At 44.5% G+C, this 27764-nt stretch overlaps 1 protein-coding gene across 1 annotated transcript in view; it reads left to right on the top strand.

Annotated features, from left to right (window-relative positions):
* DCAF7 (DDB1 and CUL4 associated factor 7) overlaps positions 1-27764 on the top strand; it is a 38417-nt gene that overhangs the window by 875 nt on the left and 9778 nt on the right. The window contains exons 2-3 of the mRNA XM_030221784.1: positions 12930-13088; positions 19139-19250. Coding sequence (XP_030077644.1) covers positions 12930-13088; positions 19139-19250 — 271 coding nt within the window. The remainder of the gene's footprint in view (positions 1-12929; positions 13089-19138; positions 19251-27764) is intronic.

Below are 27764 nucleotides of genomic sequence, written 5' to 3'. Positions count from 1 at the left end.
GCCAGCTCGGAGCTGGCGTTAGGGTTTGCCAGCAAGGGAGAAATGGGCAGACCCACTGAAGAGGTTTGACAGACAACCCCAAAACAAGGCCCCCCACCCACCCATAAAATGTAAAAACTGGTGGTCTGCTAGCTTCCACCCCCCACTCCCCAACATGAACTAAAATGCCTTGGTGACCCAGTAGGACTGCTAGCTTCATCCCCACCCGCCACCAAGAACCAGCCCGGACCTGTCAAACAGCAGAACAGATTTGACAGGCCTGTGATTTTTATCCCAGACCTGTCAAACCTAAGCCCATCCCCCACCCCAACACAGGGTCTGGAGGTCTGATGGATCTCCATGCCCCACCCCCCACCCCTAAACACAAAAACACTAGTGGTCTGCTAGCTTCCTCCCCCCACCCCCCAACATGATCACAAATTTCCCCTGGTGCTCCAGTGGGACCGCTATCTTCACCCCCCCTCCACCATCTATCAAGAACTAAAATACCATGACGGTCTAGTGGATCACTATCCCCATCTCTTCCCGCATCCTACCTCATTGTAGTAGGTGGAGGAGGGAGGGACTAACACACCCTCCCTCCTCAAAATGCAGGTGCCCTGCCCGGTACATCCTGGAATGTGCTGGGAAGGGCATAGCCGTTGTATGGAAGTTAAGCTCTGCCCAACTCATCCCAGGATGCACCAGGCAGGGCAGGGCGCTGCCATTTTGAAGAAGCGCCCAAAGAGGAGGGAGGGAGTGCTAGTCCTTTCCTCCAACTACTATAACGAGGTAGGCTGTAGGAGGGGGGATAACGGTCCACTGGACCACAGGGCATTTTAGTTCATGTTGGCAGGTGGGGAGGGGTGAAGCTAATGGTTTCACTGGACCACCAGGGCATTTTAGTTAATGTTGGCGGGTGGGGGGGGGGGTGAAGCTAGAGGTCCCACTGGACCACCCGAGTTTTTGCATTTTTGGGGGGGGGGGCCCCCCGAAGTTGTGTTGCGGTGGGAGATGGGCTTAGGTTTGACAGATCTGGGAGAAAATCCCGGACCTGTCAAATCTCTTATGCTGTTTGACAGGTCCAGGCTTTTGACAGCCTGGACCTGTCAACTTACGTGGGAGAATTGTGCCTTGGGTGCATGCCCAGGCACAGTCCTCCCACAGAAGTACCCCTATGATCAGAGCTAATAGCGTGCTTAAATGTGCTTTCTGTTAGCTCTGCTCATAGGAATGTTAAAGCCCCATGCTGTTCTGGTGCTAATTTTAGAGCCCTGTTTGGCTCAGCACAATGCTTCTGTTCATCAGCCCAAGAGGATCCTTCGCTAGGAAGTAATGAGTGCAGGAGTATCGTAATGGTTACAACAGTAGACTGAAGCCAAGGTACTGCAGCTCTTTCTCATCTTTGGCAAGTTGCAGGGGCCGATAATCAGAAGCCCTGTGCTTTTCCAAACAGTGCTCTAAAATTAGCGCTGGAACAACACTAGGCTTTAACACCCCTATGATCCGAGCTAATAGCATGCAAATATAAGCCCTCTATTAGCTCTGATCATAGGGTACTTCTGTGGGAGGATTGTGCTTGGGCATGCACCCACAGAAGAGGTTTGACAGGTCTGGGATTTTCTCCCAGACCTGTCAAACCTAAGCCTGACCCCCACCCCAAACACAAGGTCTGGAGATCCAGTGGACCTTTAGGCCTCCCACCCCCAAAACGCAAAAACCCTGGTGGGACTGTTAGCTTCACACCCCCCCCCCCCCCCCCCAAACAAGAGCTAAAATTCCCCGGTGGTCCAGTGGACCGCTATCTCCTGTCCCGATGCCCCCCCATCCCAGGATACACCGGGTAGAGCAGGATGCTGCCATTTTGAGGAGGTGCCCAAAGAAGAGGGGAGTGCTAGTCCCTCCCTCCTCTAACTACTACAATGAGGTAGGCCGCACCAGGAGGGGGGATAGTTGTCCACTGGGCCACCAGGGCATTCTAGTTCATGTTGGCAGGGGGAGGGGTGAACCAACTGGACCACTAGGGCATTTTAGTTCATGTTGGCAGGTGAGGGAGGGTGGAAGCTAGTGGTCCCGCTGGACCACCACGGTTTTGGAGGTGGGGGGGCCTGGAGGTCTTGTGTTGGGGGGGGGGGGCTTATGTTTGACAGGTCTGGGAGAAAATCCTCTCAGTGGGTCTCCCCCATTCCTCCCTTGCTGAGAAACCCTAACACCAGCTCCAAGCTGGTTTGCAGTGGGAGCAGCACCCTTGTTTGGCGTTAAGCCCGCTGATCATTAGGGAGGAATGCGGGAGACCCTTGTTTGCATGCAATTAGTGATCGATTGAAGCATTATTAGTTCATGTTATTTGTTCACAGAATACTGTAGTGATGATTTTAATCTTCATTTTGACTGTCTTTTGACTGGTCCTGTTATTGCTGATTTTTCTCAGATGTTACTGAGTCTTACTTGGAGGCAAATCATGCAGGGTCCAACTAATTCTGCAGGACATACTTTGCAGTTGATGTAAAATGCACTTTGAGATAGTTCTGTGGTCAGATTTTTTTTTCCTTTCAATTTCCTGTATTTTGTAAAATTGAAAAACTTATTGATCTCGATTTAAATCTAGAGGTAACATTGCGTTCATTTATAAAATATAAATGGACTAGCCGTTGAGCCCGTGAAAACGGGCTAGTAAAGGAAGGGGGGGTTGAAAGCCCCCCCCCCCCCCCGGATAGGTCGCTGCCCCCCCCCCTCCGGAGTCTCCTCCACCCGGGCCGGGTACATGGCTTCACTATTCAAACCGCCAGAACGCAGCACACAGCTCATCTGAGCTGCCTGCCGTCGGCTTTCCTTCTCTGTGTGTGTTCCGCCCTCGTGTGACGTAACGTCGGTGAGGGCGGGACACAGGCAGGTAAGGAAGGCCAACGGCAGCTCAGATGAGCTGTGTGCTGCGTTCCGGCGGTTTGAATAGTGAAGCCAGGGACCCGGGCCGGGTGGAGGGTGGGTGGCGGTGGCGACTCCGGGTGGATGGGGGGAGCGGTAGCGGCAACCCTGGGGGGGGGGGGAGCGGTGGCGACGGCGGTTCCCTCACTCGCAGGTGCGCAGGTTCCCTCTCTGTCCCGCCCCCATCATCACGTATTGACGCGGGGGCGGGACAGAAAAGGTCTCTACTGCGCATTTGCGAGTGAGTACGCCTCTTGCCATTTATATGTTTGATTCCGCTTTTGAATGACTTGGATCTTCTCTCACTATCTGATACTGTTGACACTTTGTATTAGTCTCTTTCTGCTTATTTAGATGAAATAGCTCCTTGGAAAGATTATAGGAACAGTTGGTCCCAATTTGCACCTTGGCTTTTGTACACATTGACATGGGCTACACAGAATTTAAGAAAGAAAAAAGAGCTTGGAAACATTTTCCTAATGATACAAGTCTTTCTGCATATTGATTATGTTTAATGGCATATAAAAACTCCTTATATGGTAGTGAAGCCTTGCCCAGCGCATTGCACTGCCATTTCGAGGAGGAGAGAGGGAATGCTACTCCCTCCTCCTGTTTCAAGGTACAGGGAGGGGGTTGGGGGCACTAGACCACCAGGCCAGCCCCTGGATGGGGGCAGCTAGTGGAGTGGCCTAGTGGTTAGAGCACCGGTCTTGAAATCCAGACGTGGCCAGTTCAAATCCCACTGCTGCTCCTTGTGATCTTGGGCAAGTCACTTAATCCTCCATTGCCTCAGGTACAACTTAGATTGTGAGCCCTCTTGGGACAGAGAAATATCTAGTGTACCTGAATGTAACTCACCTTGAGCTGCTACTGAAAAAGGTGTGAGCAAAATCCAAATAAATAGTAGGGGATCCCAGTAGACCACCAGATTTTGGGTTTTGTTTTTTTTTTTAATTATTGGTTGGGGGGGGGGGTGATTTTGTGTGGGTGGTTGGGGCCTGGAAACATGCAAATGCATGCCGGACAGGGTCTCCCCAATGTCCTGGCAAACCCTAGCGCCAGCTCCAATTCCCCTGTTGAACATGCATTTGCATGCAATTAGTGTTCAGAGCAGGCGAGCTCATTATTACACGTGCTCACCAGCTCTGATCATCGGGCGCTGGCAGATGCAGGCGCTACTCCAGCACTAATGGCCTTTAGCGTTTGCCATTGATCATCAGCCCATAAGTGCTTTGAAAATGAGCCCCATTGTACCCGTTGGTAGAACGTTTGTTCTGCCCATTTCTAGTGAACAATTTCAACTGCATTTTGTAAAAAGGTAGAAACTTTTTTGTTCTTTTGAAAATGTTGAATTGCCTACTTCTGAGCAGCCCAAACAGAAAAACTCAGTCCAAGTAACTGATACAAAAAGCCTGAATCCTGCTCCATGTGCATTAGACGGCTACTCTCCAGCAATTGTTAAAGGTTTACATGATGATATTGTTAATAGTATCTCTATTTTGGTAAACAGATCTTTAGAGGAGGGCTTATGTTCCTAATATATTAAAATGCGCAGCCATTTGACCACTTTAGAAAAATGAAAAATTGGACCTTTCTCTTGTTGAAAATTATCATCCAGTTTCTTCATTGAGATTTATAGCTAAGATCTTAGAAAAAACAGTTTTGTTACAACTGCAGGATTTATTGGATACTAATAACATTCTTAACCCTACACAGTTTGATTTTAGACCTTTGTTTGGAGCTCTTACTCCTTCCTGTGTTTTGGCTGGCCACTTGGACTTGTTTTCTTCCACCCCGTCTTTTGTTTGATTTTAGACCTAAACATTCTGTGGAGACTTTAATATCTTTTTGACTCAGTGCGAACTAGTTTTGATCGTTGTACTTGATGTGATTGTATGTGATGATCTTTAGGTGGCCAAACAGGTAGCAAAGGCATCAGCGAAAGCTAGAAGGATGCTTGGGTGTATAGGGAGAGGAATGGGCAGTAGAAAAAAGGAGGTTATGATTCCCCTGTATAAGACTCTACTGAGACCCCATTTAGAATATTGTGTACAATTCTGAAGACCGCACCTTCAAAAAGATATAAACAGGATAGAGGCAGTCCAGAGGGCAGCTACTAAAATGGTCAGTGGTCTTTGTCATAAATCATATGGGAACAACCTTAAAGATCTCAATATGTATACTTTGGAAGAAAGTCGGGAGAGGGGAGATATGATACAGACATTTAAAAACTTATGCGACATAAATGTACAGGAGACTCATCCCTTTCAATTGAAAGGAAGCTCAGGAACGAGGAGGCACAGGATGAAGGTGAAAGGGAACGGACTCCAAAGTAACCTGAGGAAATACTTCTTCACAGAAAGGGTAGTGAATTCATGAAACTGTCTCCTGGTGGAAGTGGTGGAGATGAAAATAGTTTCTGAATTCAAGAGAGCTTGGTACAAGTGCATAGGAGCTGAAAGGGAGAATAAATGGCATGGATGGGCTGACTGGATAGGCCATATGGTCTTTATCTGCCTACATTTTTCTGTGTTTCTATTTATATTGGAGGTGGGGATAAGAGTGCTTCCCAAAAGTAGGGATAGGATTCAGAAGAAATGGGATCTATCTGCCAATCTTTGTTAAACTTGGATGTTAAACTTCTAGCTTAAATGTTGGCCACTAGGTTAAATACGTTCATGGCATCTGATACGGGAAGATCAGTTGGGATTTATCCCAAACTGGGGATAACGTTAGGCACACTTTAAATCTGATTAGGATGGAAATGAACACGTCCGTAAAATTTTAGACCCATCTGTTCTAGAAGTACTTAGGGCCATAGTTGCCTCAATGGATCTTTTGGGTTATAATCTGTCCTGGGTATGTCCGGCCACTGAACCAGAAATGGTATGTGAGGGGTACAACTGTTATTGTGTAAAGTAATCTGATTTTGCATGCCAAGACCCAATGCATACCAGTGGTACTTTTTGATTGTTGACGCTGCGAAAGCTTTAGATAGGGTGGGGTGGGAGTTCATACACTATATATAGGTTTTGATTTTTTTGTGTGTGGATCTCAGCATTTGAATCCTTCAGTTAGAATTTGGGTAAACGGGGAATACTCTGAACAACTTCAACTACTTTGGGGCACTTGCCAGGGATGCCCGTTGTCCGTTTTATTATTCGCTTTGGCATTTGAACTCCTAGCTGCAAAGATACAGGAGAATTTGGCCACAGAGGGAATACTGGTGGGAAGGGAGGAGTATCTCTTCACGGACCGTAGTTTATTGACAGTGGGATACCTATCCTATGGCGACTTGTCTGGCTTTAAGATGAATGCCTCTAAATCAAAGGTTCCTAATACTGGTTTAGATCTTAAGCCTCCCAGCTTCAGGCGCAGTTAGCTTTTGGTTGGGCAAAAGAATATACACAATACTTGGGAGTGAAGATATCCTCCCGACTTCCTTGCATTATATAAACTGAACTATGATAAATTAATACCGAATATTTTCCAATCTCTAAATGGTTTGCACAGACACAATCATTCATGGCTTGGAAGAATAGTAGTATGTAAATAGGTGGTTCTTCCCAAATTCCTTTATCTTTTCCAAACCTTACCATTAACTGTCTCAAACAGCCAACTGACCTATATGCAAGAGAATTTTCTGTTACATATGGAGAAAGCGCTCCCGCCAAATTAGTTCTTCAAAATAAATGGCTTCAGAGTGGAATGGGGGTTCTAGTGCTTATGAAATACCATAGGCCAACTCATTTTGAGAGGAATTTTGGATTGGTATAAGTTTCAGCCCAAAGCCTGCATGAGAATCAAGCGGAGTACTATGGGACTATATCACTGCTGTGGGGACCTATCAGTGCCCCACTTAGGGCAGGCCAGTTTTCTCTTTTCTTGAATTTATTGATAACTATTTGGCATAAAGTAAGGGACCACATAGTGGGGTCCAAACATCTCTCAATGACAGCTCCTTTGCATTACCTATTGTTATTTACTTCTCATTGGGATTTTAGGTTGGTGGGTACTTGGGAACGTTGTGGTATATTGCAAATAGGTCGGTTGTTCACGGCTTCTATTTTACCCTTGGTTGCTAAGAAATGTGTATGGTCTCTCTGTTTGAGTTCTGTACGGGTGTGTCACTTGTTCAGCACCCAACTAGTTATGAGCTAGCTCAGGGCCAAACCTTCCACTTTTGAGGAGATTAATCTCAGTTATGTAAATTTGCTTCTTTCTTGGTGGGGGTTTCCTTAAACTGAACTTCGTTACAACGTTTGACAAGAACATGAGTAGCCATACTGGTTCAGACCAATGGTCCATCTAGCCCAGAATCCTGTGACCATGGACAAGTCACTTAACTCTCCATTGCCCCAGGTACAAATAAGTACCTGTACATACTATGTAAACCGCTTTGAATGTAGTTGCAAAAAAACACAGAAGGACGATATATCAAGCCCCATTCCCTTCCCCCCTTTCCAACAGTGGCCAAGCCAGACCACAAGTACCTGGCAGAAACCCAAATTATGGCAACACTCTACACCATCAATCCCAGGGCAAGCAGTTGCTTCCCCATATCTGTCTCAATAGCAGACTATAGGCTTTACCTCCAGGAACTTGTCCAAACCTTTTTTTTAAACCCAAGTACGCCAACCGCTGTTTATTGCATCCTTTGACAAAGAGTTCCATCCCCTTTATCATTTTAGTCACTCTTCTTTGAACCTTTTCTAATTCCGCTATATCTTTTTTGCAATACGGCATCCAGTACTGAACACAGTAAAGTTGAGGTCACAACATAGAGCGTTACAGAGGCATTATAGTATTTTTGGTCTTATTCACCATCTTTTTCTCAATAATTCCTAGCATCCTGTTTGCTTTTTTTGTCCACCGCCGCACATTGAGCAGAAGATATCAGCGACACCTAGATCTTTTTCTTGGTTGCTGACCCCCAAGGTGGACCCTAGCATCAGGTAACTATGATTTGGATTGTTCTTTCCAATTTGCATCACTTTGCATTTATCTACATTTATTTATTAGGATTTATTTACCGCCTTTTTGAAGGAATTCACTCAAGGCGGTGTACAGTAAGAATAGATCAAACATGAGCAATAGGCAATTACAGCAGTAAAATTATTCAAGTAACAATACAAAGTATGGCATGGTATACTACTTGCAATGACTAAATACGTAATAGAACATTATAATTGGTAGTGAAGGGTAAGGTAAAGTTGTAACATATAGATGAGTAAGAAAGTAGGAAGAATTAGAAAGTAAGGTGACTGATTTGAAGAAAGCTGCACATGAGGTCAGCGAGATGGTTAAATATCATCTCAGCTAGGGTAGGAGTGGATAAACATGTCCCCCTGCAGTATGTGCAGCCCAAGTCAATCCTTGTGTGTGTGAGTGAGACTAACAAGTTAGTTACATTAAATTTAATCTGTCAATTTACTAAGGTTTTCCTGCAATATTTCAGCCCGCATGTGTTTTAACAACCTAGAATATTTTTGTGTCATCTGCAAATTTAATCACCTCGCTCGTCGTTCTGATTTCCATATCATTTATAAATATGTTGAATAGCACCGGTCCCAGTACAGGTCCCTGCGACACTCCACTGTTCACCCTCCTCAATTGAGAGAAATAACCATTTAACCCTACCCTCTGTTTTCTGTCCAATAACCAATTCCTAATCCACCCATGACACTTTAATTTTCTTAGGAGTCTCTCATGAGGAACTTATCAAAAGCTTTCTGAAAATCCAGATACACTATATCAACTAGCTCACCTTATCCCGCGCCTTCTAAGAAATGAAGCAAATTGGTGAGGCAAGACTTCCCTTTGCTGAATCCATGCTGACTCTGTCCCATTAAACCATGTTGTCTATGTGATCCGTAATTTTATTCTTTATAATAGTTTCCACTATTTTGCTCAGCACTGACGTCAAGCTTACCGGTCTGTGATTTCCTGGATCACCCCTGATACTTTAAAAAAAATCGGTGTCACATTGGCCACCCTCCAGTCTTCAGGTACTACGGATGATTTTAATGACAGGTTACATATTACTAACTTCAGATCAGCAATTTCATGCTTGAGTTCTTTGAGTACCCTTGGATGTATGCCATCCGGTCCAGATGATTTACTACTGTTTAATTTGTTTCCTCCACGTCATTACCCTTGAAAACCATTTCCGGTACAGGCAGATCTCTTACATCTTCTTCCTTAAAGACAGAAGCAAAGAATTCATTCAGTTTCTCTGCTATAGCCTAGTCCTCCCTGAGCACCCCTTTTGCTCCTTCGAGATCTAATGGTCCCACAGATTCCCTTGCAGGCTTTCTGCTTCTGATGTACCTGAAAAGTTGTTACTATGAGTTTTAGCCTGTGTGGCAAGTTTCTCTTCATATTCTCTTTTAACCTTCTTTGTTAATGCTTTGCATCTAACTTGCCAGTTCTTATGTTGCTTCTTCTTTATTTGGGTCCTTTTTCTATTCTTTGAGGGACATTCTTTTGGCTGTAATAGCCGCTTCTACCTCACCTTTTAACCATACTGACTGTCGTTTTCTTTCCACCATGGCAAATATGTGGAATGCATCTGATCTGGGCTTCTAAGATGGTATTTTTGAATAATATCCATACCTTATGTAGTGTCTTAACCTTTGCAGCTGATCCTTTTAGCTTCTTTTTAACCATTTCCCTCTTTATTATTGTCGCCCTTTCGAAAATTAAATGCAGCTACAGTAGATTTCCTTTGTGGGTTCATCCCATATAGCTCAAACTTGATCGTGTTATGATCACTGTTTCCCAAGCGACCCGATGCTGCCACCTCTCATACTGTGCCCTGCACACCACCTAGGACCAGATCCTGGACCAGTTGCCCAATTTGCCAGCTTTCCTAATTTCTGTAAACATTTCTTCATCTGTCCATTCTGCCCGGGCGGATGGTAGTACAGCCCTACAGGAATATTCCTTCCCTTCACACATGGAATTTCTATCCATAATGATTCGTTTCATGTGGAATGTTTATTTTATTTTACTCAATCCCCTCTTTAACATATAGTGCCTCCCTCCAATTTGATTCTTTCATTGCAGTTGAAGACTAACCTAGGCCCTGCTGTGCCTTCTAAAGGTTATCTGTTAATGTTGTAGGTTGTGACAGAAAGTTCAAGTTTTAAAGTTTTAAAACTATAGGGAAAAGGATTTTATACTATGGAAACTAAGCTGTGATGCAAAACTACAGTTAAATCTCTAAATGGGGGTTTCCTGGTGCTATTGGCTTTGTATTCCTTATTTGAACTGGCTAAGCAGTGCTGCAAAGCTAAAGTTAAAACTCTGTACAGGGGTTTCCTGTGACTATCAATTCTGTTCTACACTGATGCTGTGGTAAATAGAATAAGAGACTTAAATGCTAAACAAACAAAGAAAACCCTAAATTCCTTAAACTGCCTTTGCTAAATAAGTAGAGTAACTTAAAAATAAAGACACTAAGATAACCTATTTAACTCTAAATCTACCTTTCTCAAGTTTAAAGATAGTTCTCCGAGGTTCTCACTGATGGGTGACGTCCACGGCAGCCCCTTCAATCGGAGATCTTCTCTAGCAAAAACGTTTGCTAGCCCTCGTGCGCGCACGCACACCGTCTTCCCGCCCGAACTCGCTCGTATTCGTCAGTCTTCTTTTTTCCGCGCTCGGGGCGGCTGTGTTTAGCGTCGTTCTGTGCCCTGAGGAGACCCTCGTGAAGAGATTTGCAAGGCTGCGACGTGGTCATCTGTCCACACATTCACATCGCATTACTGCCTTCAGCAGGATACCCGACACGACAGTCAGTTCGGGCAGTCGGTGCTGCAGAATCTGTTCGGGGTTTAGAATCCAACTCCACCCCCATAGGCCCATTTTTATTCTGTTCCAGGCTGCCCTCTCAGTTAATTGAAGAAGTTAGGTCAATCTCAGTTATGTCCTCGCCATTGCGAGGCCCAATTGACCTTGTTTGTTGTTTTGAGTGAGCCTGGGGGCTAGGGATACCCCATCAGTGAGAACAAGCAGCCTGCTTGTCCTCGGAGAAAGCGAAAGCTACATACCTGTAGAAGGTATTCTCCGAGGACAGCAGGCTGATTGTTCTCACCAACCCGCCCGCCTCCCCTTTGGAGTTGTGTCTTCCCTTGTCTTTGTCTTGCTATTTACTGGACTGACGAACACGAGCGAGTTCAGGCGGGAAGACGGTCGCACAGGCACGGCGTGCGCCCGCGAGTGCTAGCAAACGTCTTTGCTAGAGAAGATCTCCGATTGAAGGGGCTGCCGTGGACGTCACCCATCAGTGAGAACAATCAGCCTGCTGTCCTCGGAGAATACCTTCTACAGGTATGTAGCTTTCACTTTTCCCAGCAAATAGCATACCAATGAAGATTTATCCTGCTCTGAATCTTGTGGAACCCATTTCAGAGAGAAAGTGGCAAACTATATATCCACATACATGTTAAAATCTTCATTTCTGCTAATCGTATTGAGAATGGGTTGAAAATGTTGTATCAATGGTACATATGCCCTATGAGGCGTCATCATTTCTCCTTACAATACTCCCAGTGGTGCTAGAGAGTTGGGGGGGGGGGGGGGGGGGGGGTTGGTTACCTATTGGTGGACCTGTCCTCTCCTACAGCCCTTTTGGGAAGAGTGGAGACAGACTTTAGCAACAGTTCTTGCCATACAGATGTCACTGGATCCAAAACTTTTTTAGCTCCACTGTCTCCCTTCAGGAGTACCCCAGGACAAGACTCAAGTACTGCTATCATGCCTTGCTATTGTTCATATGGAGATAGCGAGGTGCTGGAAATCTTGTGAGATACCACAGTTCAATATATTGCGACCAAAACTTTGGCAAGCCTATTGAGTAAGTTAACGACATTTAGATGAGGATGTCAAGCTGGGCGTTCTTTGTGGTAGAATCAAGTTTTATATAGCTAGGTATAAAGTCACGGGGGCCTAACTGGGGGCTCTGTTTAGCTGACATAATTATTGGAATCTCTATAATATTGGGAATTTACGTTGTTGTAGGTGCTATGTTCTGACAGATTCTATTGTTCAGTTCTTTGATTTCAGGAATATACAGGGCTGTTTGGTTGTTCATCTATGGGGGATGAAGCATTAGTAATAAACTTGTTGAGTTTTACTGTGTTTTCAAAAATACAATAAAAATTAAAGTAAAAAAAAATAAAACATGAAAGTATATATGTTTTTAGTTTTATGTACTTAACTCAAACATGGGTATATAAAATACAGTCCTCAATCACTACCCTCAACAACCTTGAAACTGCAACATATGTGCCTTTTATATAGTGTGGGATATTAAAAACTGAGTGCTAAGTGCTGGCTCTAGTTCTCTTCTTTTGAAATAGGATTAGAGCACTCCAGATGGTATTGAGTATTCTAATGATATGGCAGTGCAGTGTTGTTTATCACAGTAATCTTTAAGCTGAAGATAACATAAACACATTTTAATTTTGAAAGAGCATTTGGTTCTTCATCCAGCTGGTGCTTTTTTTTTAATGCTTGCTGAGCCAAAAGAAAAAGTGGTAATTAAATTCTGTTGTCTGTGATTGATTCTCCACCCCAGAATCAGAAATTCAGTGAGTAACAGTATAATCACAACCTAATCGAATTTTGTTTTTGTAGACATCTGTTATTTTGACAAGTTATACTGTATCTCTTATTTTAGCCTTTTTGACTCTTGTTTTCTACTGGTTGCATTGAAGTTACAACTGTATAATACACAAGGGTGTAATGACACATTGCCATCATGTGGTTAATTGAGTGAACTGACAGCATCTGCATAACTTTCACCAATAATAATGGGGAAGTTCTTTGAATACACACATCGTTTCTGAAGGTGAGACCTCTGTGTTCACCCAAGCTCTTGTATGATATCCTTTTTTGTTGTTAATTCTATGAAGCCTCCAGTTAACCTGTTAATTCCTGGTGTGTCTTGTGCTGCGCATGTTGACTCTATGTATCTTATAATACTTTAATAACTTATTTCTATTAAACTCTTTATGCAGGTTCAGCTTGTTGGCCTGGATGAAGAGAGCTCAGAGTTTATTTGCAGAAACACCTTTGACCACCCCTATCCTACAACAAAACTCATGTGGATCCCTGATACAAAGGGAGTGTATCCAGACCTGTTAGCAACCAGCGGGGACTACCTTCGTGTGTGGAGAGTAAGTATAGAAGAGTGAACGAAGAGCAGCTTCAACAAAGACTGGAACATTTATCTGTGTTAAGTTTATTGCTACAGTTTTAGCCATCTCTCTAAGTGTTATGTGTGTTTTCAAATATATGTTGTACAGGCTTTGCGTGTGGTGCAGTGTGCTGCTTATTTAACAATTTGAAAGCATTAGCATGTTAGCCTTGTTTTATAAGTACATAACTATTGCCATACTGGGACAGACTGAAGGTCCATCAAGCCTGTTTCCCACAGTGGCCAATTCAGGTTACAAGTATCTGGCAAGATTCCAAAACAGTACAATAGATTTTATACTGCTTATCCTAGAAATAAGCAGTGGATTTTCCCCAAGTCCATTATGGACTTTTAGGAAGCTATCCAAACCTTTTTTAAACCCCTCTAAGCTAACTGCTTTTACTACATTCTCTGGCATCGAATTCCAGAGTTTAATTACACATTGAGTGAAAAAAATATTTCCTCCGATTCGTTTTAAATTTACTTCTTCCTAGTATTTTTGGAAAGAGTAAACAAGTGATTCACATCTATCCATTCGAATCCACTCATTGTTTAATAGAACTCTATCATATCTCCCCTCAGCTGTCATTTCTCCAAGCTGAGATGCAGTGACCAGAATTGCACACAGTATTTGAGGTGAGGTCGCACAATGGAGCAATACAAAGGCATTATAACATCCCCATTTTTGTTTTCCATTCCTTTCCTAATAATGCCTAACATTCTATTTGCTTTCTTAGCTGTCGCTGCACACTGAGCAGAGGGTTTCAACGTATCATCAAAGATGACGCCTAGATCTCTTTCTTGTTCGGTGACTCCTAACGTGGAACCTTTCATTATGTAGCTATGATTCAGATTCCTCTTTCCCACGTGCTTCACTTTGCACTTGTTCACATTAAACATCATCTGCCATTTGGATGCCCAGTCTCTCACTCGTAAGTTCTTCTTGTAATTTTTCACAATCCTCTTGTAATTTAACAACTTTGAATAACTTTGTGTCATCAGCAAATTCAATTACTTCACTAGTTACTCCCATCTCTAGATCATTTATAAATATGTTAAAAAGCAGCAGTCCCAGCACAGAGCCCTGGGGAACCCTGCTAACTACCCTTCTCCATTGAGAATACTGTCCATTTAACCCTACTCTGTTTTCTATCTTTTAACCAGTTTTTAATCCACAATAGAACACTACATCCTATCCCATGTCTCCAATTTCCTCTGGAGTCTTTCTTTGTCAAACGCCTTTTGAAAATCTAGATACACAATATCAACCGGCTCATCTTTATCCACATGTTTGTTCACCCCTTCAAAGAAATGTAATAGATTGGTGAGGCAAGATTTTCCTTCACTAAATCCATGTTGGCTTTGGCTTTTGAATATGCTCTGTAATTTTGTTCTTTGATAGTCTCTACCATTTTGCCCATCATCGACATCAGGCTCACCAGTCTATAATTTCCCAGATAACCTCTGGAACCTTTTTTAAAAATCAACATTACATTGGCCACCCTCCAATCTTACAGTACCACACTTGAAGATTTATTCCTTAGTGTCTCTCTAGACCAGCCCAGAGTGTGACTGATGGGTTGTGCACGCCTTCCAGTAAGTGGAGACTGAGAACTCTAGATAGAACCAATAAGGACTGAACTAGGCTAATAAAGTTTGCTTCCTTTTTATAAAAAAAATTCTGTTTATCAGTATCCTACAATTCCTTTTTTAAACCAAATCTTTTAATTTACCAGGCACAGAACAAAATAATGTCACTTACCTGAAAAATGTCCTCTTCTCTCAGAACTTCTCAGAATGTTAAGTGGGACCTTTCCTCTCTATATAGTTTAGATTCTAAAGGAGACTGCTTCAAGCAAACCCTTTCATGCTAGCCCAGTAATCACATAGCCCTTAGTAACCTTTGCAAATATTGTACTTCCTCACACCTTAATTAACACCTAATTCAGGTCAGTTACAGTACTACCTCTCCTGCAGGCAAATAACAGAAAGTAACTTTCTTTTAGGACAGTTTGAGCCTTCCTACTATCCTTTTTAATACTCTTGGCTGTTAAGTTTCTACCTCAAGAGAAAGTTTCAGTTTAAAACTATGGGGAAAAGGGTTGTACGCTATGGAAACTAGTTAGTAATGCTTGCTTCTCTCTCTTTTATTTTTATTTTTTCTAAGACTGAACTAGGCCCCTACTGTGCATTTTAGAGACTATCTCTGCTAATGATGTGGCAGAAAAATCAGGTTTTAAATCTGGGGAAAAGTTATGGAGACTAGCTAATAAACGGAGACTTTTACTAAAGCTTAGCTCGAGTTGTCTGCAGCAGGGCCCATTTTATTCCTATGGGCCCTGCTGCAGATAACTCGAGCTAAGTTTTAGTAAACGACCCCCAAAGTTTGCTTCTTTTTTTTTTTTTTTTTTTTTAATTCTGTGTTTATCAATATCCTGCAATTCCTCTTTTAATCCCAATCTTTGTTACCAAGCACAGAGCAAACTTTACCAACTGAAAACAATCCTAGGACATCTGACAGCACTAAAGATATGGCCCAAAACCAAACCAGAAATTTGGAAACGATTTCTTTTCCTGAGCCTAAAAGGAAAAATTGGAAATTTTGAGAGAATTTTTTTAAAAAACCCCAAACCAAATAATTCTGTGTTTATCAATATCCTGCAATTCCTCTTTTAATCCCAATCTTTGTTACCAAGCACAGAGCGAGCTTTACCAACTGAAAACAGTCCTAGGACATCTGACAGCACTAAAGATATGGCCCAAAACCAAACCAGAAATTTGGAAATGATTTCTTTTCCTGAGCCTAAAAACTCCAAACCAAATAAACAACCAACCCATGCAGTTAGAAAATGAGTTTTCTTTAACCAATTAAAGATACATTCAAACAACAAACAATATAATTGTTCATATTTTTTAATTTTCCAGAACTTCCCTTTTCCTCCACTAGCCTCTTCACCAAGTACTCCAACATCCCTACACAGTAATACCTTTTACCCCAGATACCCAAAGAAATGTAACGCCAATTAAACATTAATGAATATAAAAACAAACAATGAGTTTTCTTTTCCTTTTGCTATTCTAGATAATGCTGATTACAAAAGACATTGTTTCTAATTTCACAGATAGCAAAAGTTAAGAACCATCAACACTAGGAAAAGGTGTTTGCAACTGATGAAATCTCAGACCTGTTCAGATATTTAGATTGCAGTGTCTTGGAGGTTGTTATTATTATTAGCATTATATAGCGCTACCAGACGTACGCAGCGCTGAACACCTGACACAGAGAGACAATCCCTGCTCAACAGAGCTTACAATCTAAAAATACAGACGGACACAGTGGTGTGCTGGAGCCGGCTTGCACCGGCTCTGCAGAGCCGGTTGTTCATTTTTGAACAATTTTGCGAGCCGGTTGTTGTGCTCTCAGCCGGGACGTGAAGGTTTTTTTTTCCCCACTATTTGCAGCGGAAGGCTGGAGGCACGCATGCCCAAACACAGGCAAATGGTAAAAAACAGATACATCTGACTCCAACCTCAGCTTGTCTGCCCCGCCACTGTCCTCCTGAGAATTCAGGTGCCAGAGAGGACAGATCGTTGCCCTTCCCACCCCATGCGTTGAAGATGTTCAACATCCGCTGATTCCGCTCCCTCCCTCAACCTTTACCCCACCGCCGCCGCCACCATCCTCCGAACCGAACCATTCCGTTACCGTACCTGCAGCAGGCAGTAGTTAAGACAGGATGCCGGCGTCTGGGTCCTTCTGCTGCCACGTCCCGCCTACTCTGATTCAACTTGCTGTTTCCGCGTAGGCAGGACGCGGCAGGCAAAGGATACCATCGGGACCAATGAGGGTTTGAAGTGATGAGACGCCAAGGTAAGCAAGGAAGCCAATTTGGTTAATCTGTTTCCACTACCCCAAAGCAAGCAATCCTATGAGCTGCTGCATCCACATTGTCGTTCTTTATTGTTTGTCTAAAGCTGTTTCAGTTGGATAGGAGTAGTGCCTTAAAAGGTAGAAGTCTAAAGTTTTTTTTTGTTTGTTTGTTTTTTTTTTACTTATTGGACAACTTTTTAACTTATTTGAAAGCTTCCCATAAGATAATAACAATTGAATATCACTAAAACATCTTTAAAAATTATTATAGCTGAAAGACACAGCAATTTTAAACTCTGTATTTGGTGCATATTTTCTACACTAAAAAAAAAATAATAATTAAATACACTGTATACAATACAGATGGCCAAATTTCAGTGAGGATATCCTGTTTCCTGATGGGTTCATCTTAACTGTTGTTGTAATCTACCTTGGGAAGCCTGGTGTTATAAAGATGATGGAATATATATATTGAAATTAAATGGAGGTAGAATTAAACTCTCCTTTTATTGGGGCACATGGAATCAGATCTTAATCTGTTTTGTAGAAGCCCACCTCTTTAACATTGCTTTTGACTCGTAACCACTTGTAACCACTCGCCTCCACCTACCCTCCTCTCTTCCTTCCCGTTCACATTAATTGATTTGATTTGCGTACTTTATTTATTTTTTGTCTATTAGATTGTAAGCTCTTTGAGCAGGGACTGTCTTTCTTCTATGTTTGTGCAGCGCTGCGTAAGCCTTGTAGCGCTATAGAAATGCTAAATAGTAGTAGTAGTAGATACACAAATGGATTATTCTGTTTTGAACATGTTTCAGGGGCAAGTGGTTTTATTAGTCAAAATAAAAATAAATATTTTGTTTCATGCAGATTTCTTTTGTTTAAACATAAATGGGCCATAAGCCCCTAATGCAGCCCATATTGGTTTTCTTATATTTTTTTCTTGTGATAACTTACACTGTGCGAAAACAGAAAACTTACCTCGGTCTGGTCGGTAATAGAAGGAGCTCATTGTGAACACTATCCACCCTAAAAGGTTGTTTTGTGGCTGTACATGAAGAATTGTGATATTGAATAAATAAGCGTATGTGTAGCATGCCTGCACGAGTAGGGGGGGGAAAGAAATGTGTTGTGTGCCCCCCGCCTCCCACCCAAATTGCAGGGCTGGCTATGCCCGGAGAGAGAGCCTGTTGGTAAAATTTTACCAGCTAACTCTCTCCCTGGGAATAGCCAGCTCTGCAATTTGGAGGGGGGGGGGGGGGGGGGGCGTGCAGAGGTAGACAGAGGGCGCAGAGGTGGACGGGGGGGGGGGCCCAGAGGTGGACTGGGGAGAGAGTCTGTTGTTAAAAATTTACTAGCACACCACTGGACAGACAAGACAATTAAGGGTGAGGGAAGTACTGGGTGAGAAGGAACAAGGGGAGGGCAATTGAGCAGAGGCTAAGAGCCAAAAGCAGTAGTGAAAAGGTGGGTTTTCAGCATAGATTTGAAAACAGGTAGAGATGGAGCTAGACGTACAGGCTCAGGAATTCTATTCCAGGCATAAGGTGCTGCGAGGGAAAAGGAACGTAGCCTGGAGTTAGCAGTGGAGGAGAAGGGGGACGACGAGAGATTTGTCCAGTGAGTGGAGTTCATGGGGAGGAATGTAGGGAGAGATGAGAGTGGAGAGGTAATGGGGGCAGCAGAATGGATGCATTTAAAGGTCAGTATGAGAAGTTTGAACTGTATGCGGAAGCGGACAGGGAGCCAGTGAAGTGACTTGAGGAGTGGGCTAGTGTGGGTATTACGATTTTGGCGGAAAATAAGTCGTGCTGCAGAATTTTGGACAGACTGGAGAGGAGAGAGATGGCTGAGTAGAAGACCAGTGAGAAGTAAATTGCAATAATCCAAGGTTGAACTCTGGAATTGGCTATATTTGTAATAATGGTTTGGTTTGGTTTGGTTTGAAATTGAAGAGTAAATGTTGTTTTCTCCCAATTATCTACATTTCTAATCAGTACGTTCTTTTTTTTTTTTTTTTTTAATTCACTCTTAGATATTGTAAAATAAAGAACAGTTTCCTTGGCAGGCCTTGAAGGAGGAGTGAATTGTGTACTTGTGTATGTCCTAGAAACTGATGATATTACATAACCTCACTTATACATTTCTTGTGTTTTCAGGTAGGGGAAACAGAGACCCGACTGGAATGTTTACTTAATAATAATAAAAACTCTGATTTTTGTGCCCCGCTGACATCCTTTGATTGGAATGAAGTTGATCCTAACCTCCTAGGTATGAGTAGTCAATTGTTAAAGCTGAAGAAAAATCTTTTGACACAGAATAACCCTAAAATTGTAGTTCCGACTTCATTACTTCAGCAGCAGGAACGGGGAGAGGGGATGTTTACATGCATTCGTGAGATTAAGCTGCTGACACCAGAGGCTAATGTGACACATCGCTTCCCATAAGGAAGCTTTTGGGGAGGTTAGTTAGTAGGTTATAGGGTCATTCCATGCCAAGTGGTCTAAATCTTCCCACCATCATGTCTCCAATTTTGTTCAAATTTTATCTGTTGCATGAGTCAGGTGTTAAACGAAGTTTTCCAAAATTTGAGGTCTCTAACTGCAATAGTTGCAGATCTAGACCCCCTTTTCTGAAAGGTTGTCAGTCCATGAGCGCGACATTGACCAAAATGCCATTTTTGGGGTCTAATAAAATCCAAACACGTTTATAAGAATGGCTAAAAAATTCAAATCATGTACAGTTTTTGATGCTAATTCCGATGAAATACATTTTAACATTATAGATGCAAAATCCAGTCAAACAAGTTGACTCAAAGTGTGCATCAAAATTGGTCGCGACTCATCGGAACATATTTGGACCAATATTCAGACCGCAACAACTTCCATGCAAACAAAGATACAGACTTGAAATTTTGAACAAGCATTATGCTTGTGCTGGACATAATACTGCCAGATTTGCAACTAACCAGAATCTATAACCGCCCTGCAGGATCTCTTCAAAGTTGGCACTGTCAGCGCAAATGGTAAAATGTACCAAAGTTCAAAGCCAATTATTAAAAAAGAGTCTGCCTGAATCAGCTTGTGAACAGTATCATCTGAAAGAGAAAATTGTGCTCTACAACACTGATATGTGTTTGTTTTGCCCGCCCTCTTCTCCTCCGTCTGCCCCTCGCCTTCCTGCGTGCCGGCCTGAATTTAAAAGTTCTTACCTCTGGGTCCACCGGCAGTAGTAAAAGGCGAGCAGGCACAGCTCTTCAGCCTGCCTTCCCTTCTGTCTCAGCTCTGCCTCTGGTCCCGCCCTCATTTCCTGTTTCCGGAATATAGGTGGGACAATGTGGGATACAAATGTAACAAATAATATAAATACAAAAATGGAAACCTAGATTGATAAGATCACACAGAGGCTGTAAATAAATGTTAAACAATGTGGCTGACAGAACTGATCCTTATGAAACCCCATGCTGTAACGAAAACTAGTGACATTGAATTGAATCCTATTTTACTGCTTGTGGTATGTTTTGCTCATACTTAAATTACTTATTGCCAAAATTTCTAGCCCACATCATCTACAATTCTGAGTGGGTTACAACAAACATAATATTATACAAAAACAAAACTCGCATAAAAACAAACTGCTTTCAATAAAGAGTCCTGATCAATGACCCTCAGCATCACAGTATTCTCCAGACCAGCACAGTCTAATCAGTAACTCAATTTAAGAAATATTAAATGCTTTCTGAAACAGTACGGTGTTTAAAACCTTTTTTAAATCATTCAGACTCCTCACTGCCCTTACCTTTAAAGGAATTCTAAAGCTTTGGTCCTGCGAGTTCCTATACTCATCCAAATAAACCAACTTAAAAGATGGAACGTCTAAAATATTACAGGACACTGATCTCAAAGATCTAACAGATTGGTGAAGATGTAGACTTGTTGCAGTGACAGGTGAGAGTTTATTAGTCCTCACCTTAAGACCACCAACAAGATTTTTTTTTGGATTCTAAAATCCACAGAGAACCAGTGTAAAGAGACAAGTGCAGGAGTGATATGATCAAATTGCTTCAGACGCAACTGAATGCATGCAAGATGATACCTCGAGCATTCAAACCATACCAGAAGACTGAACAGGCACAGTCAGAAGCAGCTGATATATTGTAAGCTCGCTCCTCCTTAGCTCATCCGTCGCAGCTCCAAAAAACACGAACAAATTCAGGTACAGTTCAATTCAGAAAAAAATACAAAGAAAACTTTTCAGTGGATAGGAAGAGAGTCTCTCGTTTGGCCTGGCCTTTTATTCAAGTCCCAGCCTACAACACTTTTACTCTTTTCCAGCAGGGCGGTACACAGCCCAGGCTTCAGCAGCTACTTCCCCTCTACCTCTTAAAAGAGGAAAATTTGCCACAAAAAAAAATCAATAATACAGTCCCGTATTTCTCAGCTGCTTCCCCCTCTCCCTCTCCTGGCGAGTTGCAGCAAAAAAAAACAACCCCACATTAGCTTCAGGCCTGTTCTCTCTTCACAGGTAAAGGGGCTCTTGTAAAACAAAAAAACCATGAGCCGCAGCTCAGTCCTTCTTTAGCTTTTCAAACAAGTAACAAGTCCTCTCTCTCTCTCTCTCTGGCTCTGCGCGGGAACAAAGCCAAGGGTCCCACCCTCTTGGTCAGTCACACTCTCACCTGACCTCCTCCCGCTTTGACCCACTTTGGCCTCCGCTATCTCCCGGGCTTTCGCTGAGCCAGCGCTGAAAAGTCCATCGGCTCTTCCTGGGCGTTCTCAGGTTCAGTAAGTTCCATAGGGCATGGCTCCGCCTCCTCCTCCCCCTTTTCAGGAGCCCAGTCCATATTCTCGTCACCCCGCCCTTCCCTCAGCTGCCTCCCCTTTTCTTCATTAAGGATCTTTTGTATCTTTTCTTTCTCCGCCCACTTGTCCCACCACCTCCTCCACCAGGTTGGAGACTCGGCCTTACTCCTTTCCCTGCAGCCCTCCTCTGGTGACTCTCGGGAATGCACGTACCCTCTCCTACAACTGGGTTCCTTTGGTGCATGTTGGGAGTTGTAGTCTCTCTCCTTTTCTCTTCTTGTCCCCTAGACCGTTCCACCTCCTCTTTACATACCCCCCCCCCCCCTTAAGCTTCCTCCCACCCCTTCTTCCTCATTCTTCTCTCTCTCCTCATCTACCCGGGACAGGGCATCAACATTTCCCAAACATCGCCCTGGGCGGTGCTCCACTGAATATTGGAATGGCTGCAAAGCTAAGTACCATCGCATTAGTCTCCCATTATTATTCTTCATCGTATTCAGCCATTTCAATGGAGCATGGTCTGTTACCAGCTTAAATTTTCTCCCTTCTAAATAGACCCTACACTCTAGCACTGCCCATCGTATGGCCAAACACTCCTTTTCTATGGTGGAGTAATGATCCTCATGAGGAAGGAGCTTCCGGCTTAAATAAAGCACCGGATGCTCCTCCCCATCATACTCCTGGGACATAACGTCTCCTAACCCCCTCCCCGAAGCATCGGTTTGAAGGACAAAGGGTTTCTCGAAATCCACTGCCTTCAATACAGGTTCCTGGCACAGGGCCCTCTGCATCTGTTCAAAGGCCCTCAACTCCTCCCCTCCCCACCTCAAGTGGTCCGGATTCTTCCCTCGCAACATGTCAGTTAGGGGGGCGGCTATGATGGAAAAATGAGGGATGAACCTGCGGTAATACCCCACCATCCCTAGAAATCTACGCAATTGTTTCTTTGTGTTGGGTCGGGGAAACTCCTGGATGCCCTGGACCTTGTTTAATAAGGGCCGCACCTCTCCCCGGCCCACATTATACCCCAAATACTTCACCCGGTACTGAGCAAAATAAAATTTTTTTGGGTTCAAGGTAAGCCCTGTCTTCCTAAAAGCCTGCAGAACCGCCTCCACCTGTTTTAAATGGTCATTCCAGCTCGCACTATGTATTACCACATCATCCATATACGCTGCTGCGTAGGTCTGATGTGGTCGGAGAACCCTGTCCAGCAGCCTCTGACAGCTCGCCGCCGCCGAATTCAGGCCTAAGGGCAATCTTTTAAACTGATATAGGCCTATGGGAGTGCTAAAAGCCGTCTTAGCTTGAGCTCCTTGAGTAAGAGGAATCTGCCAATACCCTTTTGTCAAGTCCAGGGTAGTGAGATATTGAGCGGATCCTAGCCTGTCCACCAGCTCCTCAACATAGGGCATAGGATATGCGTCTTGTCTGAGAAATGGTGTTAAGCTGGCGGAAATCAATGCAGAATCTCCACTCCCCTTCAGGTTTTGGCACTAACACCACTGGACTTGACCAGGGGCTATTTGACTCTTCAATTACCCCGAAATCTAACATTTCCTGCACCTGTTTTATAACCTCTCTCTTTTTCAATGGGGAAAGACTATATGGTTTTTGCCTCACTACTTTACCCCTTTCTGTTATAATGTCGTGCTCCATGAGGTGAGTATTTCCTGGACATGCCGTTAGCACATCATCAAACCCTTTCAGGAGCCTTCTTATTTCCTTTTTTTGTGTCTGGGTCAACCGGGGATTAATCCCTGGTTCCCCGGGCTTGAAAATTTCACTTATTTGCGGTCCCAACTCCTCTCCTTCCTTTTCCTCCACCCCGGTCTGCCACCCTACTCTTGCTACCCAGAGTTTCATCTGGTTCACATGGAAGGTTTGGACCCGACCCTTCTCGTTCGCCACCTCATACGTGAGGAGCCCTAGCCTCCTCTTCACCACCCAGGGACCCTTCCACCTAGAGGCAAACTTATGAGGATCCTCAGAGATTAGGATAAGGACCCTATCTCCTGCTACAAACTCCCTCTCTCGTGTACCTTTATCATAATATTCCTTTTGTAAGTGTTGGCTCTGTTCTAGCCTATCCTGGGAATATTCCTGTAACTTATCCAATCTGGCCCTCAGATCCTGTAGATACTCTACCACGGACTGACCGGGCGTTTCCGGAGGTACCCAGTGTTCCTGCAATATATCTAAAATTCCCCTGGGTCTCCGGCCAAACATTAGTTCGTAAGGAGAAACTCCTAATGAGTCCTGCACCTTCTCCCTGTATGCATATAGCACGAAGGGTAACAGTTGGTCCCAACCTGTCCTATCTTCGCCTAGCGCTTTTTTTAACATCCCCTTTAAGGTTCTATAAACGTTCCACCATCCATTTGTTTGAGGATGGTAGGCCGCTGTCCGAATATGCTGTATCCCAAAAGCCTCCCATACTTGCCTTAAGGTGCCTGACATGAAGTTGGATCCCCTGTCTGTTAAAACCTCTTGGGGGAACCCTACCTCACAAAAGATTTTTATCAGTTCCCTGGCAATGCCCTTTGCTGATATGCTCCTTAACGGTATGGCCCAGGGATACCTAGTGGCCATGTCCATAACCACCAAAACATAGAGGAAGCCTCTCTGCGATTTTGTTACCGGTCCAATAACATCCATTGCTATTCTCCTCACTGGTTGTTCCACCCTGGGCAGGGGCCTTAGAGGTGCCTTAGGTGGGAGCCGGTCAGTCACCTTCTGGCAATTTGGGCAAGACTTGCAATACTTCTCCACCTCCCCATAAACTCCAGGCCAATAAAATCGCGCCAGTATCTGAGTCAGGGTAGCCTGGGAGCCCTTATGCCCCCCCAACGGATGGTCATGAGCCAGTCTTACCACTAGGGCCCGAAAAGCCTGGGGAACTACTAGCTGCCTCCCTCCTTCAGAGTTCTCCCAATTTGGCACCCTGCGGTATAATAGGTCCTCTTCTACCAGGAACCCCGGAGCCTCAAGACCCTCCCCTTGTCGTGCCCTCTCCCAGGCATATTCTAAAGTAGGGTCAGCCGCCTGCTCCCTATGAAACTGGGGAAACTGCTCCTTCAATTCTTTAGGGGCAGCCGGCAGGTAACTTTCTTTTTGCACCTGCTCCAATGCCCCCCGTCTACCCCTCTGCTCCCTTTTCTTCGAAGCTCTAACCCTCCTCACTTTCCCCGGCTCCCCTAAGACCTCTCCCTGAAACGGAAAAATACCTCCTATTCCCTCTTCCTCCGCCTCGGGGTCCCGTTGCGCCTGAGCACGGGTAGTTACTAACACTCTTTTTTTTTTCCATACAGTCTGTAAATGGAGGCCAGTCTCTTCCTAAAATCACCTCCTGGGGCAACCTGGGCAGAACAGCCATGGCTATCTCTATCTCTCCTGTGGGCCCCTTTAAGTTAACTTTATGGAGGGTATAACGAGTACTGGCCCCATGTATACACTGAATGGCCACTGCTCCCTCATAGGTATCCTTACCTCCTGTCCTCCTCTTCCTTATTTGCTCCCATAAGCTCCTCGATATCATGGACTGGTCTGCCCCAGAGTCTAACATGGCTACAATAGGTAAACCCTCCACCTCTATCTTGGCAGTATACCGTGGCCTAAACCCATGGGCAACCTGGGAGATCCATCCCTCCCGACCTGGGCAATCCTTCTTGAAGTGCCCTATTTTCCCACACTCATAACACCCCTTTCCCTCGTAAGAGGTGGCTTTTTTTTTTTATGGCCTTCTGGACCTACTGGCCTTTTACCAACCCAACTTGTACCGGCCTTCCCTTTCTGGGGGTCATTCTTAAGGCCGGGAACTGTGGGCCCCCAGCCTTCTTGAGATCGGGACTTCCCCCCCTCCTGGTCGGGTCCTCCCCAATGTTGGGCTTCCAGGTAACACTCCAACCCAGCTACCACGCCCTCCACCGTCTTACAGCCCCTTTTGATCAGCTCTGCCCTAATCTCCCTGGGTAAGCCCTGCAGGAATTGTTCCACTACCAGTTCTTGAAGAATTTCTGCAATGGTGTGGTGATCTGGTTCCAACCATCTTTTTACTAAGTCCATCAGTTTATTGGCCATGGCTTTAGGGGTTTCCCCTTTTTCCCATTTAGTGGCCCGAAACTTTCGCCTGTAAGCCTGGGTACTTAGTCCATATCGGTCCTTAATGGCCTCTCTCAACCGCCCATAGTGGGCCGCATCCCCCGGCGCCAAGTCTCTAAAGGCTGCCAGAGCCTCCCCGGACAAGGAAGGCGCTATCCGCATGGCCCACTGCTCTTGCGGCCATCCTGCGGCCGCCGCCACCCTCTCAAATGCAGTCAGGAAATCATCCACATTATCCTGCTCAGACAACTTTCCCCAGGTAAGTGAGTTCATGGATAAAGGTCCTACCGCACCGCTTCCTCCTGGGCCCTGTCCGGTCCCTCCGGGTCCAAAATCCCTTGGGGTACTGATCCCCCCCTGCAAAAAGTCCTGGAGCAGATTCAACACCGGCTGTTGTTGCTCTCGGGCGGCCGTCAAGGACTCCTCCACCATCTTCGCGGCCAATTCTTGCTGTTTCTGGAACTGCATAGTCATCCAGGCGAAGATCTCTTTGGGGTCCATCCTGGCTTTGGAACAGCTACTCCTGCGGAACAGAAAGCAGAAGACAAAAACTCCAAGTGCGATTTCACCACTTAAGTTCTCCCTTTTCCTAGGAACCCTCTATTTCCCCTATTTGGGCCCCGCTTACCGGAACCCAAGCTGGGTCTGCGCTTTTCTCAGCGTTGGCCCCTCCGTCGGGCTTCTCTTCCTTGTATATCCTGGCCTCCTCGAGCGACAGGTAAAAAAAAACCTCGAAGATCCCACCACTGCCACCAATTGTAAGCTCGCTCCTCCTTAGCTCATCCGTCGCAGCTCCAAAAAACACGAACAAATTCAGGTACAGTTCAATTCAGAAAAAAACACAAAGAAAACTTTTCAGTGGATAGGAAGAGAGTCTCTCGTTTGGCCTGGCCTTTTATTCAAGTCCCAGCCTACAACACTTTTACTCTTTTCCAGCAGGGCGGTACACAGCCCAGGCTTCAGCAGCTACTTCCCCTCTACCTCTTAAAAGAGGAAAATTTGCCACAAAAAAAAATCAATAATACAGTCCCGTATTTCTCAGCTGCTTCCCCCTCTCCCTCTCCTGGCGAGTTGCAGCAAAAAAAAACAACCCCACATTAGATTCAGGCCTGTTCTCTCTTCACAGGTAAAGGGGCTCTTGTAAAACAAAAAAACCATGAGCCGCAGCTCAGTCCTTCTTTAGCTTTTCAAACAAGTAACAAGTCCTCTCTCTCTCTCTCTCTCTCTGGCTCTGCGCGGGAACAAAGCCAAGGGTCCCACCCTCTTGGTCAGTCACACTCTCACCTGACCTCCTCCCGCTTTGACCCACTTTGGCCTCCGCTATCTCCCGGGCTTTCGCTGAGCCAGCGCTGAAAAGTCCATCGGCTCTTCCTGGGCGTTCTCAGGTTCAGTAAGTTCCATAGGGCATGGCTCCGCCTCCTCCTCCCCCCTTTTCAGGAGCCCAGTCCATATTCTCGTCACCCCGCCCTTCCCTCAGCTGCCTCCCCTTTTCTTCATTAAGGATCTTTTGTATCTTTTCTTTCTCCGCCCACTTGTCCCACCACCTCCTCCACCAGGTTGGAGACTCGGTCTTACTCCTTTCCCTGCAGCCCTCCTCTGGTGACTCTCGGGAATGCACGTACCCTCTCCTACAACTGGGTTCCTTTGGTGCATGTTGGGAGTTGTAGTCTCTTTCTCTCCTTTTCTCTTCTTGTCCCCTAGACCGTTCCACCTCCTCTTTACAATATCCAGAAATGCTGCCAGAATAGTTGCTTGATTTTCCACTGCCACCAACCAATGATCATTTGAAACTAATAATGACTCAGTGTTTACAACTGGTACATAAGCCAAATTGAAATTCATGCAAAAAGTTCAACATATCCTTTTTTATTTTGGGTGGACA

The sequence above is a fragment of the Microcaecilia unicolor genome, chromosome 12 (assembly GCF_901765095.1).
Source record: "Microcaecilia unicolor chromosome 12, aMicUni1.1, whole genome shotgun sequence".
Classification (NCBI taxonomy): Eukaryota; Metazoa; Chordata; class Amphibia; order Gymnophiona; family Siphonopidae; genus Microcaecilia; species Microcaecilia unicolor.
This window is presented reverse-complemented; position numbering and strand designations above follow the sequence as displayed.